Below are 16,792 nucleotides of genomic sequence, written 5' to 3'. Positions count from 1 at the left end.
TTTTTTTGTTTTTGTTCGCTTTTTATTCGGTTGGTTGTTGTTTTTTTTTTCGTAGGATGTTTTGAGTGCAGATGTTGAGAGATGTTGGGAAGGTGGTGAGGTGAAAATTTCGTCGAAATGGAAGAAGTTGGTGAAATGAAAACACAAAGAGAAGGAGAATATGAATGTGTTTTTACGATGAAAGCTGGATATTAATTCGTGATCTCGACTGATATTAACGCTCTGATGAAATTAATCGTACGAGTGAAAGTGTACTGTGCTTCGGAAAACCATTTAATACTTGGAAAAACAAGCATACGAGTAGGAAGAAAATTTACACGGATGTGGTTAAGAAATCCCCTGGAGTTGGTTGGGAATTTGAAATTCATTCGGAATACTTACAGGAAATTTCGGATTGTAAGAAGATCCACTCTGATAGAATTTCTTCAGAGATACTATTGAATCAAAATATTGGGAAATCTGCGAACCTTGCAGCAAAACTAAGGTTCTTTTTTTGAACTGAACCAAAATAGATAGGAAAACCATGTCCTAAAGACCCCCATAATTAAAATTTTTGGTGCTTAGAGTTTATTTTTAAACCTTGGACGAATTTTTGAAATTTTCAAAAATCTGTTTTTATGGTAAATAATTTTTCATTCTGTTTTTTCAAGTGAAATAGACCAACGTGGCTAATCATTTTTCAACACCCTACCCCCCCTTCCCCCACTTTGAAAATACGCCTATTCTCGACAATGATAGTGAAAATTTCATAATGGAATACCTAATTAAATATTTTGCTAAAAATATTTTTCATGAATTTTTAAAAATTTCGAGCCCAAAATTTGGTTATGATTTTTGGTTTTTTACTTCTTTTTAGAAAAAAAGTGCTATGTGACATATCAAAATGAGTTGGAATTTTACGATAAATTCAAATAGGTACCTATCGCGACAAAAATATTTTTTGAGAATTTTTGAAAATTGAGTCCAAAATTTGGCCATGATTTATGTTTTTTTTTTTTTTTGAAGAAGTGCTATATAGTCGGGGAGTCTGCATGAGGATCTATTGCACCCCCCCCCGTCGATCCTTCGGGGCGATTTTTTTCTTAAAGAAGGGGTCCTAAGGAACATTTCTAGCCCTTGTACTAAAAAAAAAAGTGGCCCTACTTACAAAATGGCGGCCATTTTGATTGACAGGTCAGTCGAAATTGCAGATTTTGCGTTCCAACATAGGACTTGCACGAAATTTTTCAAACCGTACAAAGGTAGATCGAAAGATCAGGCAAAAATTCATGACCTGTAAAAATTTCATTTCAAGTGCCAAAGTGCGTTTTTCGATTTTTGGTGAATTTTTGAAAATTAAATTTAGGCCAAAAATGAGGGAAAAAATCAAAATTTTACGAAACTGACCGAGAAAGCTGCAATTTGGGATACACCCTATTTTCGACATGCCGAATCGATTGGAAACTGTTTCAAACCGTTTTGAGCAGTTCTGGAGCCTCCAGCAGATTTTTGAAACTTGAAATTCCCACAAAATTTCATCAAATGGGATTGGAAAGCCAAAATTTATTCTGCAAACAAATTTCAATACGCTACGAAGTCAACTGCAGGTTGATTTCAAGTCGTGTTGGAGCATCCAGCGATTTTTTGAAAATTACTGGAGCCTCCAGTAGATTCTTGAAACTTGAAATTTCCCTAAATTTCATCAAATTGGATTGGATAGCCGAAATTTATTCTGCAAACTAATTTCAATACGCTACCAAGTCAACTGCTGGTGAATTTCAAGTCGTTTTGGAGCCTCCAGTAGATTTTTGAAACTTTCCCAAAATTTCATCAAAAATGGAGATGGAAAGCCGAAATTCATTCTGCTAACTAATTTCCAAACGCTACGAAGTCAACTGCAGGTGGATTTCAAGTCATTTTGGAGCCTCGAACGACCTTTCGAAAATGACTGGAGTCTCCACCAGATTTTTTAAACTTGAAATTTCCACTACATTTTATCAAATGGAGTTATCAAGCGGAAATCTACTTCACAAACTAATTTCAATACTATATGAAGTAGACTGCATAGTGATTTCAAATGGTTTTGAAGTTTCCAGCTACTTTTTGGAAATTCCAATTTTCCAAAAGCGCCATAAAACCGTTCAAAAAGTTGCTGGAGGCTACAAAACGACTTGAAATCCACCAGCAGTCGGCTTCGTAGCTTTTGGAAATTAGTTTGCAGAATGAATTTCGGCTTTCCATCTTCATTTGATGAAATTTAGAGAAATTTCAAGTTTCAAAAATCTATTGGAGGCTCCAGTAATTTTCAAAAAGTCGCTGGAGGCTCCAAAACGACTTCAAATTCACCTGTAGTCGACTTCTTAACGTAATGAAATTAGTTTGCGGAGTAAATTTCGGCTTTCCAACTCCATTGATGAAATTTTGTCGGAATTTCAAGTTTCAAACATCTGCTGGAGGCTCCAGAACTGCTTAAAACGGTTTGAAACAGTTTCCAATCGATTCGGCATGTCGAAAATAGGGTATATCCCAAATTTCAGTTTTCTCGGTCAATTTCGTAAAATTTTGATTTTTCCCTCATTTTTGGCCTAAATTTGATTTTCAAAAATTCACCAAAAATCGAAAAATGCACTTTAGCACTTGACATTTTGACAGGTGGTGAATTTTTGCCTGATCTTTCGATCTACCTTTGTATGGTTTAAAAAAATTCGTGCAAGTCCTATGTTGGAACGCAAAATCTACGATTTCGGCTGACCTGTCAATCAAAATGGCCACCATTTTGTTAGTAGGGCCACTGTTTTTCTAGAATACAAGGGCTAGAAATATTCCTTAGGACTCTCCCTTTAAGAAAAAAGTTATCCCGGGGGATCGACGGGCTGGGGGGTGCAATAGATCATTATGTGGGCTCATCGACTATAGGTATAGCACTTCTTCAAAAAAAAACACAAATCATAAAAAAATTTTGGACTCAAAATTTTCAAAAATTCTCAAAAAATATTTTTGTCGCGATAGGTACCTATTTGAATTTATCGTAAAATTTCAACTCATTTTGATATGTCACATAGAGTTAGCACTTTTAAAAATAAAAAGAAGTAAAAAACCAAAAATCATAACCAAATTTTGGGCTTGAAATTTTTTAAAATTTTTAGCAACATATTTAATTAATTCATTATGAAATTTTCACTCATTTTGATTCATTGATTGGAGGTTTAAACACCAATAAAAAACGAAAAAAAAATAACGAAAATTTTTCGTTATTCATTACTTTACTTACGAGTGTAGCATGAAGATATTTTTTCATAACGTTATTATTTCGTTATCGTTTGTTTTGTTCTGTAGAAAATTTCGTTTTCGATTTTTCGTTATAGTTTCGTCATTTGTAACGGAAAAAATTCCGTTTCATCATTGGTTTGAACGTTTTGATTTGAAATACATCGGCATTCTGTCGAATAACTCGCAATGTCGTAATAGGTAGGTATAGGTACCTACCGTTGTCGATTCTTGGTTGTGAATATTTTATAATTGAACCTATTAATGGCAGATTGAGGAATGTTTCATTTTGTCTTATCGTATCTAATATTGGTGATTTTCTAGAACTTTCGCTTCATAAAATTTTTACAAAATTTTCGTTCGTGTTCAAATTTACCCGCACCAGTCTGTGACCTGTGTGAAAGTTAAAGGCAAGCGACGCCGAAACCAAAGACGGAGTAGCGCTGTTTATTTATAGTGTTTTCAACTTTAGATCTTAATATTATTAGGTAAGCTCAAGCTGAGATTATTTTTAAGAAAAAATTTAACGCAATCTGCCTGTCTTGCATATAAATTGTACAGCTACATTTGGGATTGGGGGTAAGTAAAAATGTGAAAAAAAAGAAGGAACCCCCTTTTCCCCTTTAATTTTTTAATAATACGCCATAATGACACGTCACAATTCGTCATTTGAACGATTTTCACATTCGGGTCATTCCACCTGTTCCACTTCAATTCGACCAACGTTTCTGAGTCATGTACTTCGTTTTCGCTCAAATTTTTTTACAATGTCTATATCCACCCCATATAGTTAGAAACCCGCAATCAGTTTGGTCCGTGGTCGCAGCTCCCTGAGGGGGTGGGTGGTGGGGGGAGGGCTTCAATTACAATTATTTTCACATCTTTGATCGAAACTGATTTCACTGATCGAAAGGGCATTGAATTTTCAACTTGGTAAGTAGATATTTTGAAATTTTCAAAAGTTGAAAATAGAACTTACAAATTGAAAGTTGAAATTTCAAAATGGCGCAGTAAGTGGGAGCTACCATTTAAAATTCTGAAAAATTTTCCATCTTTTGATGCTTTTTCGAAATGGGATCTTTTAATGGAGGTGGAGCAGTTTCACTCGCAATATCCCTGTATCCTACATTCAGTTCCTTGTCAGATTTCCCTTTTCTCTTTTTTCCTTTAACCAATTAAATCACATTTCCTCCTACGATCCCTTTTACCCCGTTTTCCCTGCCTTTCCTAGTCTGGTGGTGTGAAAGATACCGATCTGCGAGGGTTAAGATTGTCGTCTATAATATCTAATAATCAATGAACTTGTTTAGTCGTCCGTTTTTTACTTGAAAATCATCTGGTCAGAATGACCACTTTATTGTAATAACGTAGGTATTCATCGAACTTGGGTAAAATTACTTTTACAAAGTTAGAATTTTTTAAAATTTTATTGGATAGGTACTTGAAAAAGTTCTGTATGTCCGGTCTACGGCGTGATTTTATTATTTAAAAATACGTACATAAATATACCGCGACATTTTTTGAAAAGTGTGGTCGAGCAATGAAAATAATGAAACAATTTTTTTTTTTAAATCGTTCTCCTGTGAAATTTTACTTTTTTGAGATGCAACCTTATTACCCCGAAGGTGCGATATAGAGGCACCAATCAGCAATCGTTGTTTATTAATGAAGGTAGATGAGATTTCTTTGTCACTATAATTTAAATTTTTACGTTTTGTTGTGTAGGTAGGTACCTTCCCAAAATGGATGAGCAACAAGACCTTCAAAGTAGACTTGACAGCCTTAAAAAGATAAAAAAGGCTAAAGCTAAACAAGTCCTGGCACAATGTGAAGAAATAGCGGAACTTAGAATGAAACAAAAAGAATTAATTCAAGATTTGGGGAAAAAACAAAAAGAGATGAAGAAATACGAATTATGTAAGTACATACATACATACAAACATACATACAATTTCGTAACCGTTTTCTTAGTAATACTACTACTAAAAAACTCATAACGAATATTCCTATATGGAAACCTACATAATGCATTTTATCCATTGGTAAACAGCTGGAAAAAGTTGAAATTGTGAAAAACCAATTCGGACTTACCCTATTGCACCTTAAATCATTTAAAATTAAATCGATCAATTTTCAATAAAAATTAATAAGATACCTACGTAGCAGTGACTTTTTTGGTCTGTTATCGGTCAATTAGAAAATTTTGGATGCATCTTATTGGTCGGATAATGGTGTCAGATAATCTGGAGTGTACTGTGTTTTGATTTTGATTTGGATATTTTGAGTGATCTATTCAAATCAGCAATTTTTTTTGTGTTTGGGCGAATACGTAATTGATGATCATCTTGATTTTTACTGATTTACTGTTGTCTTTTCGCAGTAAATGCTGAATACGTCAGTCATCGAACAAGATTCGGTATTCAAGTCTGGAGCAGTTCAATCGCTGCAGTGGCGGCAGCCGCGACCACAGCCAATTTGATGAAACTTGTACTTTATACCTACTCCCTGGCCATTTTTTTATTTATTTTTTTATTATTTTTTTTTAATATTTTGTACTTACACGAATTATTTTTCTTCTCCCTTTTAATCTGTTTTGTACTCGTAATATACTTCGGGACATTTTTTTTCTGGTATAAGGAAAGCATAGTGCTGCGAATATACTTAGGTGTGCGTGTATAAGGAATTAGGTACAAATAAGCTTTAAGTGTTTGATTTTGCCATTTTTAGTGTGCGTGTTTCGCTTTGAGAAATGAAATTTCATTATACATGAATGTTCTCTTAAACTATCCAACTTTTTTTTGTACCTATTGGACACCATTTGAGAATCATTAAGGCGGAGGGAATAGATTATTTTTCATTCAATTCGGATGGGTAATTGCTGAGTAATTGCAATTTTAGTTCGTTATTTTAATGCATTAAATCCTAAAAAAGGGAAAAGGGGACTTGCAAAACACCTGCCGCTCATTGTACCCTGCTATACCCCCAGTCTATTCCATCTCCGCTTTTCAAATCAGCTGTCTCATTGTACCCTGTTACACCCCTCATCTGTTAGCTGTATGTTCCAAGTGGGAGTGGTTTGGTGGGGCGTTTACCCAACAAATATATTCTTTTAATGCCCTAACCCACCATGTGAACTCGTAGTCGAATGGTTAGGGCATGTAGGTAGGAATAGGAATTGTAGGGTCCCAGGTTCGAATCCCCATCAGGTAGGTAGGTGACTAGGTATAGGTGACGGATTTTTCGTTGGAAATATTGGATAGGTAAATGCTGTGGAGTGAGTACATGATGCTGGTGCAAAAAAAAACGAATTTTGAACCCTGTAGCCCCTCATTTTGATTTATAAAAACAAAGTTATGAAATATGATGATATCATTTTGCTCAGTGTTGAGAACCGTTTGGATTTGAATTGGTTGTGATGGTTGTGGTTTTCAGAACCTTTGAAAATAAGTGGTTCTGGTTTCGGTTCTCAAATGGTTCCCAGTTGTGGCTTTGAAACGGTTTTGTTTTTGTTCCAAAAGATACCTTTCACATTGTTCTTCCAAAATGGTTCTCAGTTCTTCTCAAACTCAAACGGTTCTGGTGGTTCCTTTACTCCTCCTTTGATATTTTGCTGGTGGTACTGGTTGTTCCACCAATTAAAAAATGGTTCCAAATGGTTCCAGATGCAAAAAATTGAAAATTTGTGAAAATTCCCCTTTACCTCGCTTATTTTGCATGAAAAACATGAATTCTTATTTCACTTTGGTAAAAAAAACGAAGTTTGAATGATGAGAGGACCAAAAAGAACCGATTCCTGAAAAGGGTTCTGATGGTTCTTCTTATTTGAAACTTGTTCTGGTTCTTGTTCTGGTTGTTCTTTCCTTAAAAAACTCAATCGGTTCTAAATGGTTCTAAATTGTTTCAAAATCATTTTATATGGTTGTTCTTTCGGTACTTCTCTTTTCCAAATTTTGAAACGGTTCTGATGGTTCTGGGTCCCGTTTCAATTGACCTAAAAAAAGCGGTTGTGGTGGTTCCAAACGGTTTTCAACACTGATTTTTTGCTAAATGAATTTTCATTTCATTTATTCAAATACTTTTTACTATACCTATAGCGCCGTGAGTACAGTAAAAATTACCTTGAGATGAGTAATTTTTACTTTTTATGATATAAAAATTACTTTAAAATGAGTAATTTTTACACAACTTGGTTAATGTAATTTTTATTATCATGCTTTAGTAAAAATTATTAAAACAAAATGATTTTTACTAATGTTACAGCAAAATTTATTAAAATGATGATTTTTATTATAAGATTACAGTAAAAATTATTATTGTAACTGAACAGTTGAAAATTGCTGATTTTCAAAACAAATTTTATCATACTTATATTATGTATTTTTGTATGGGATCTGGTTATTGTGCTAAATATGTAAGTAGTCAACATTTTTTGTAAAAATTACCCATATTTTTTTCGTGTTATTTAGAGGCAATGCGAATTCTTAACATATTTTATATGATTTAATAATTTTAGAATCAAAGGCAAATTCTGAAAATTGGTTTGAAATTTTATAAATTTGAAGACAATGGAAATTCTAAAAAAAATATTAAAAGTTCTATAAGTTGTAGATAATGTGAACTTGAAAATGATATGAATAATTGAAGAGCTCTATTCCAAAGTGGGTTAAGTCATTTTTTCCTCCAAAAAATGCGTTTAAAGTTTTTGATACTGAAATTTGTTCTGTTTCCAAAGGTTGGTGCACCTTTCCTTTCTTTGGACATAGAACAATCACTTGTAGAAAAATTTACTTTGAAAAATCCATCCCACTTTGGAATAGAGCTCTTCAATTATTGTATGTAATATATATGAAGATAATGAGAATTCTGAAAAATTAGAGGCATGCACTACTTAGCTATGTAATAGCGGTTATAGCTGTAGAAAAGGCAGCTAGCTACGCACACTTTGCAGCTAAGCTTTGCTTAGCTGTCTAGTTTCCCTCTGTTTCGTTACCTATTAATAATAATTATGTATGTAGCTTATTTTCCGTACACCTTTTTATTGCCTCTTAATATTTTTTTCTTTTTAAATATAGGTACTTACCTAACTGTACGCTGTGACTTTGTTTTGTTTGGTTTTTTTTTCGTCCGATGTTGTGAGTTAAGATGTGGAAAGAAGTTGGGAGGTGGTGAGGTGAAAATTTCGTTCAAGTTGGAAGAAAAAGTTGATGAAATGAAAAGTAGGTAGCCCCAACCTATTTCAACTCGTTTGCGCTCATTATGCAATTGTAGTACATATGTAGTTCCTACATATATGACTGCAAGTTTTATAAGTCACACAGATTGAGCATCTTAAATTCCATTTCCATGCGCAAGTAAAAATTTCGAAAGTTAGTCATTTTTTTCAATTTTTTTGAAAGTTCTTGCAATCAATTGCTGACATTGTGTTTGTCTTTTGAAAACCCAAAAACCATTTCCATGATTCAAAACTTTCTTCTGAGAGAAGGCTTTGATGCTTTCTTTAGAGAGGTGTCAAGGAAAGTCTCTTTCCTCTCAAAGAGAGATAAAATTCGTTTTTATATGACAGAATGTTTGAAAATTGTGGTATTTGTGGTAAAGACTATGGAAAATACTGGAAAATTCTCAATGAAATTGCTGGAAGAAAAAAGAGGGAAACCATTACATCATTATCTTTGAATGTACAGGATGTTAGTGACTCATCGGAGATTACCAGTGCTTTCTCAGCAGATTTCTTTTGTAATGTTGTTGGACACAGTGAATTAGAACTGCTTTCTGAAAGGCACTCATGTCCTCCCTCTACAAGGTTGTCATTTACTAGAGTGACAGCTGATGAGATTGTGAGGGCCATTTCAAAAATTTCAGCAGGGGAGGCTCATTAAGGGAGATGGTGTCTCTCATAAAGTCTTGAAGAAACTTGCTCCATTGTCTAGTTGGGCCCCTGGTAGAACTGCTCAATAAGTCATTTGAGGAGGGGGTTTACTCTATGCTCTTGAAAGAGGCTATGGTTGTTCCTATTTTCAAGGGAGGTGATAATAGGCAGGTTTCTTCCTACCATCTAGTGTCATTACTGCCCTCAATTGGAAAGGTTTTTGAATCCGTGGTAAAAGAACGTATGCTTGATTTTCTTTTGGACTGTTGTTTCTTCTCTGATCCACAGGATTCCTCCCTGGCAGGAGCACTGAGAAAGCACTTATTCACCATGTTACCCTAGTTGTGCAAGAAATGGAAGCTAATAAAATAGTGGCAGCTGACGCTGTGTATAATATGTAATTATGTATAGATGATAGATGTGGCGAAAGCATTTGATACAGTTGATCATCATTTACTCTTGGATGATTTGCATGATTGTGGTTTTGATGAATGTATTCAGTATTGTTAAATGGTTTTACTCTTATCTTAGTGCAAGGATGCAACGTGTTCGAATTAAGGATGTTTTGAGTGCAGTGGCCCAGGTTTTACAAGGTTTGCCTCAGGGGAGCCTTTTGGGACCTCTTCTTTTGCTAATTTACATCAATGGTTTGCTTAAACTGCCATGGAGGGGTACCCTTAGTGCTTTTGCTGATGACATAGCTTTAGTTATCTCCGCCGAGACTGTAGATGAACTAGTTTGTCTGCTTAATGAGGATTTGAGGACCATTACAAGCTGGTTTGAGAGCTGGGGACTCACTCTCTGTTCATTGTATTCTTTTTTAAATGTTTTGTACACGAATTGTTTTTTTCCCCTTTTATTATCCATTTTGTAATACATTTCAAGAACTTTTTTTTTCTGGTGTAAGGAAAGCTCAGTGCTGCTTTATTGTTAATAATTAAGTACCTATATCTAGCTTATTTTTCGTCCACCTTTTTGCCTTTTATTATTTTATTCTTTTTAAATATATGTACCTATACCTAATTGTACGCTTTGATTTTGTTTTTGTTCACTTTATATTCGGTTCATTTTTTTTTCATAGAATGTTTTGAGTAAAGATGTGAAAAGAAGTTGGGTAGTGGTGTGGTGGTGAGGTGAAAATTTCGTTGAAGTTGGAAGAAAAAGTTGATGAAATGAAAAGTAGGTACCTATATTTGAGCGTAAAACTCTCAATGAAAGCTTCACGTGATAATCTTTGGAAAAATTGGTCTGTTGTTTTTGATTTCCTATATATTTTAATAGGTACATCGTCTCCAAGAAAAGGAAATTGTTTTCAGGATTCTAGAAGTGCCGAACAAAAAAGAAAGCGGAGGGAAATTTAGTTACCTATTTAGATGAGAAAATTTCACGTTCGCGCACCGTTTAGTCTGTTCACTGTTCGCTTTTCTTTTTCAAAATAAAATTAATACCCTGAAAAAATCATTTAAATAATTCTAAAACTTTATACTTACAGTTAGGCCAAAAAGTCAATTCCTTGCATAAAAAAACATTAGTTCTTTGAAAATACAAATTTTTACAAGTCTATCCACTCTGTCTTCCCTCTTAGGCGCCTATAGCCCTTATGTATTTCTCAGGAAACCCCCCTTTTTTGAGTGTCTGTCACTACCACTGGTTTTTTAATAGGTTTGCGAACTTCCACTGATTTAAAAGGTGTCTGTCACTTCCACTGGTTTCAAACAGTGTCTGTCAAACTGTCACTACCACTGGTTTTGAACAGTGTCTGTGACTACCACTGGTTTTAATCAGTGTCTGTCACTACCACTGGTTTTTTAATAGGTTTGAGAACTTCCACTGACTTATATGGTGTCTGTCACTACCACTGGTTTCAAACAGTGTCTGTCACTACCACTGGTTTTAAACGGTGTCTGTCACTACCACTGGTTTTAAACAGTGTCTGTCACTACTACTGGTTTTGAACAGTGTCTGTCACTACCACTGGTTTTAAACAGTGTCTGTCACTACCACTGGTTTTAAACAGTGTCTGTCACTACCACTAGTTTTGAACAGTATCTGTCACTACCACTGGTTTGAAACAGTGTTTGTCACTACCACTGGTTTTTTAATAGGTTTGAGAATTCTACCAATTTAAATGGTGTCTGTCACTTTCACTGGTTTCAAACAGTGTCTGTCATCGTATCTGTCACTGCCACGGGTTTGAAACAGTGTCTGTCACTACCACTGGATTGAGACAGTGTCTGTCACTACCACTGGGTGTTTAATAGGTTTGAGAATTCTACTAATTTAAATGGTGTCTGTCACTTCCACTGGTTTCAAACAATGTCTGTCAAACTGACACTACCACTGGTTTTGAACAGTGTCTGTCACTACCACTGGTTTTTTAATAGGTTTGAGAACTTCCATTGATTTAAATGGTGTCTGTCACTACCACTGGTTTTAAACAGTGTCTGTCACTACCACTGGTTTTAAACAGTGTCTGTGACTACCACTGGTTTTAATCAGTGTCTGTCACTACCACTGGTTTTTTAATAGGTTTGAGAACTTCCACTGACTTATATGGTGTCTGTCACTACCACTGGTTTTAAACAGTGTCTGTCACTACCACTGGTTTTAAACAGTGTCTGTCACTACCACTGGATTTGAACAGTGTCTGTCACTACCACTGGTTTTAAACAGTGTCTGTCACTACCACTGGTTTTGAACAGTGTCTGTCACTACCACTAGTTTTTTATTAGGTTTGAGAACTTCCACTGACTTAAATGGTGTCCTGGAATTGGTGGTTAGGAATTTGAAATTCATTCAGAATGCAGGAAATCAGAAAATCTCCTCAGATCGTAAGAAGATGGACTCTAATAGAATTTCGTTAGAGATATTGAATCAAAATGTTGGAAAATCTCCGAACCTCAGGAAAGCCAATGTTCTTTTTTCTCAACACTATTCTCCCAAGAACTCGTATCGTATATTTACTCATTATACGACATTCTAATAAGGGAACCGTTCGTTTCGAAAGGGCAATCTCTGTGTGTTTTGACTTTTGAACTAGGTAAACCTATAACTGTAACTACATAGATAGAAAAAGCATGTCCTGAAACACCGTTAATTAAAATTTTAGGTGCTTACTGCTTAGTTGAAGTAATTTTTCATGCTGTTTGTGTTTCGGACCAATGCGGAATTGCGGAATAATCACTTTTCAACACCCTGCCCCGCCCACATCGAAAACATGCCTTTTCTAGACCATTCTGGATCTTCATCATACCTCGAGCTCGAGCAGTTCGCCAGTTCCAGACATCCGGACGCATTGTTACTACATTACAGTGGTTTTTTAGTTCTTCTTGGTTGGTGGATGTGACATCGACTGTCGAATGTCTCTATAATTATTTTATTTCCGAGTATCAGTTATTCGTGCGCAAACTGCGAAGTACAAAGTTGATGTGATCGGTTGAACGCGTCTAATTAAGAATTGAGATTTCGGATTCTAGAGAAATGGCTCGCACAAAACCGACAAAAGTCAAACCAATTGCATTGCGAAGATTACTGACAGCAGTTCACAAAGAAGTTATGATTCATCTGACAAATGCTTCCGATAATGTGAAGGATGAACTGCAGCATAAGAAGAAAGATTATTCGAAACCTGATGACAATTCATTCGTTCTCGGCGGACTTGACGATGAGGTGAGATTTAAAAAAAAATAAATACATAACATCTTAATAGTTAATAGCAAGGTTAAGATGGAATGAAGCACGAATTTCGGATTTTCAACTTCATTTGATCATTGATGAAATATTTTGTGGAAATTTCAAGTATCAAATATCTGCTGGAGGCTCTAGAAGTGCTCAAAACGGTTTGAAACCGTTGCTAATCGATTTATCAGGTCAAAAATAGGGTATATCCCAAATTTCAGCTTTTTGGGTTAATTTAGTAATATTTTGATTTTTTTTGCTCATTTTTGGTCTAAATTTGATTTTCAAAAATTCACCAAAAATCGAAAAATGCACTTTATTATTTGAAATTTTGGCTGATTATAAATTTTTGCATGCTGTTTCGATCTCTAGCTTTGTTCAGTTCAAAAAATTTCGTGCGCGAGTCTTATGTTGGAAAACAAATTCTGTGATTCGGCTCATTAGTCATTCAAAATCGCAGCCTTCTGTTAGTAAGGCTAAATTTTTCTTTTTGACAAGTTTACTTTAAAATTTTCCTTAGAATGGGGAGGGGGGACGGCGCTATTCCTATTGTTATATGCCGGACTATAAGGATCAACGGATCAATGTGTCTTTCAAAATCAGAATGAAAGTAGATAATAACTGCTGACCTATCTTATAAAAGTACATATTTCGATGTTTTGTTTCTTTAGGCAGATGTCCTTCTCCGTGCAAAAGAAATATCTAACAAAGAAATTGAAAATTTAGTTGAATCTGTGACGATATCCGAAGATGAAGCGAACAGGATTGTGGAAAAAATTATGACTGATTTGAATTCCGCCTTGAAAGATTCGGGTTTTACAGGAAACGAATTTCGCGTTTATGGGTCCTATGATACTGGATTATGTAGCATTGACAGTGATATAGACTTGTATTATGGTAAATGAAAATGCATTTTTATAAGTATCATTATTTCATATTGCATTCACAAGGTGTCCAAGAATAAGGGATTTTGATTTTCAATTTTGACTGGGGGAAATTTTTTTCGATTTTAAAATTCTAACTTATTAGAACATATCAAAACCCCTTATTCTTGGACAACTTGTACATGTCTAGAAGTACTGCAGTGGGTGCCGTTACGAATGGTACCTTATTTTGGAGGGAGGTAAAGAAGAAGTTTCTAACTGAATATCATGAATTTCCGAAAATACTGATTTTGTCGAATAGAACGTCAAGTTTTTATAGTGAAATACTCGAGAGAAAAAATTTCAATTCTTCAGTTTTGAAAAAATCTCATTTTTTCCTTTTGAATTTTCGGAAGCTTTCAATAATATTTTTTTTAGAAAATTGTACTCGTATTTCAAGGGGTAAAAAATCATTGTTTTTTTTAAATGATAGGTTTAGGTACCTATGTAGTTATTTTTTCATGTCGAGTAGTATTACACTTACACAATCATTATAAACGCGGATTGTTTTATTTATTTATTTATTTATTTTTTTCAGAAAATATCAAATATGGTCCGGGCTATACACCCATCTTTAACATTCCAAACTTTCCAAGCATTATTGTCTGGGTCTTGAAAAGACGAATTGAATTTTCTGAAGTCCAGTACTTCCAGAAAGCTCGAGTGCCGATTATCAAATTGAAACACAAAGGAGATGTAAAACAATGTGACATATCATTTTGTGAAAGCGGTATAAAAAGTTCTCTGCTAACCAAGTTCTACTTAAAGCTAAACCCGAATGTGAAATTTTTAACCATGTATTTAAAACTCGTGCTGCAAAAGTGCAACATTTACGGAACGAATTGTTTAACCTCTCACGTTATATTTTGGTTGGTAGTCTTTTTTCTCCAGCAGAAAAATTTACTACCACCTGTTAAAAGTGTCCGTAAAAAATATTCCGATTGCGAAGAGAACGATTTATTTGAAAACTGGAATTGTTCTCTGACGAACGAAAAAATCCATCATTCGTACAACTCCGAATCGAATTGTTCAATATCTACGTTGTTGTTCGGTTTTGCGAAATTTTACAAAGATTTTGACTTCACTAAAAATGTTATTTCACCTTATCTCGCTTGCGCGATACCCATCGATGAATTCGATAAATGGGAAATTCCTGGTGAAATTTTCCCCTCTGAATTACTACGGAACAATAACGATGGGAAAAATACGTTTTATCGGCACGTGATGAATATTCAAGAGCCTACAATTTTAAGCTCGAATTTAACGAAGAACGTACAATGTAAAGTTTTGAATTCGTTTGTGACTGTATGTCACGAGTTATTATCGAATCGGACATTCTTGCCATTGAAAGATTTAATCAACCTGAACAGTTCACCTTGTAGATTACCAACTGAGGAGAGTCTGCCTGAAGATTTGAAGAGATTCGCATCAAGGACATATCGTCTCGGAAAGAAATACTTCAAAAAAACAAACTCTGATGAGAAATTGGCGGAAATGCTAAGTCTACATATACACAGGGTTATGGACGGAGCTCTACATTTCCAACTGCAGACCATAGCTGTAGAACAGCTTATCCAAGTTGAATTCAATTATACGCTGACAAAAAAATACCACGATGTTACTGTGCCGGTGATTTATATGGATTACCTGTCGACCGAGAAAACCTGGAGTAATGAAAATGTCAGTAAAGTGTTGTCATTTCAAAGCCCACCAGATAAACGATCAGACAGATTGGTTAAAGTACATTTGATTTGTGAAATTTACCGACTTGAGCGAGAAGTCAGAATTTTGATAGAAACTGACAAGAATTTGTTAGAGTTTTTGCGAAAATATGGACCATGTATGTTTAGACCTTAGATTTCTTATTTATAAGTATTATTACCTTTGATCGTATATACTTGTTATATCTATTATTCATTTGTACCAACCTACCTACTCATTTTTACGTATCTATTAAAGATTACTATCGATAATTTCTAATATTTTCGTTGCTAACAAGAACTTATCTATTTAGGTACTTACCTAGGTAGGTAACTAAGTAGATAGGGATGCGAAAAGGTAAAAAATTAGGTACTTAATAGTCCGGCATATGCCAATTAGTCGGGGGGCGCATTAGGATCACTTGCACCCTCCTGTTGATCCTCCGGGACAACTTTTTTCTTAAAGGGGGAGTCCTAAGGAACATTTCAAGCCCTTGTCCTCAAAAAAAAAAGTGGCCCTACTTACAAAATGGCGTCCATCTTGATGGACAGGTCAGCCGAAATCGCAGATTTTGCGCTCCAACATAGGACTAGCATAACATTTTTAAACCCTTTAATAGAGCAGGAAAATAACGTAAAAAAGCGAGGGCAAAAAGGGAAAAATTGGCACATAAATTTTTTCTTCGGGAATGTGTTCAGATGAACCCCCTGAACTACCAAAAAAACCCCGAACCTCCTAACCCTGGAGCTTATTTTTTTAGGGGGCTAAAACCGGTTCCGATTTACGTTTTTTGCGATTTACTCCGAAAATATTAGGTTTACGAGAAAAACTACCATGACTAAAAATGTTCCCCTTCAAATTCTCGACAATTTGATACTAGGATCGATACCCATCCCTCAAGAGGGGTGTCTGAAAAAAGGGATGGAAAGAGTAGGTGTTTGTTTGAAAAAAAGTCAGTCCAATAAATTGATCAAAGTTACCACTTAATATCATTCGTTTTCGCTCAAATTTTTTTTGCAAAATCTAGTCACCCAACTATTAATCACACCACCATTGATTGGTCTTCAGCCCTCCCAAGGGGTTGGTGGGGAGATGCTTGGTTTTTCAAGTAACACAAAACAGAATCATATATTTGAAAAACGAATCTGGACATGCAATATATCGAATGGTATGTTTTCGAGGTCGCTGAATACGAATACCAACTTATTTTCTGGGTACAACTCCTCAAAGCCCCTCTGTGCCCCAAAAAGTGGGTTAAAATTTTGAAAAATCGTGAAAAGTCGAATGATATATCGAATGGTATGTTTTCGAGGTCGCTGAGTACGAATATGTACTTATTTTTTGTGTCCCACCCTCCAATGTCCCTCTGGGCCGCAAC

The 16,792-nt window shown here is 35.1% G+C and overlaps 1 protein-coding gene across 1 annotated transcript; it reads left to right on the top strand.

Moving 5' to 3' along the window:
• Positions 1-3,439: 3,439 nt before the first annotated feature.
• On the top strand, positions 3,440-15,680 carry LOC135840000 (poly(A) RNA polymerase, mitochondrial-like). Its single transcript, XM_065356311.1, has 5 exons — positions 3,440-3,734; positions 4,972-5,163; positions 5,627-12,781; positions 13,462-13,687; positions 14,252-15,680. The coding sequence occupies exons 3-5, from the start codon at positions 12,593-12,595 to the stop codon at positions 15,568-15,570; spliced, it is 1,734 nt and encodes a 577-aa protein (XP_065212383.1). The 5' UTR covers positions 3,440-3,734; positions 4,972-5,163; positions 5,627-12,592; the 3' UTR covers positions 15,571-15,680.
• The last annotated feature ends 1,112 nt before the right edge of the window (positions 15,681-16,792 follow it).

Source organism: Planococcus citri, chromosome 3 (genome assembly GCF_950023065.1).
Source record: "Planococcus citri chromosome 3, ihPlaCitr1.1, whole genome shotgun sequence".
Taxonomy (NCBI): domain Eukaryota; kingdom Metazoa; phylum Arthropoda; class Insecta; order Hemiptera; family Pseudococcidae; genus Planococcus; species Planococcus citri.
Note: the sequence above shows the minus strand (reverse complement) of the source record. Positions and strands in the feature narration are given on the sequence as shown.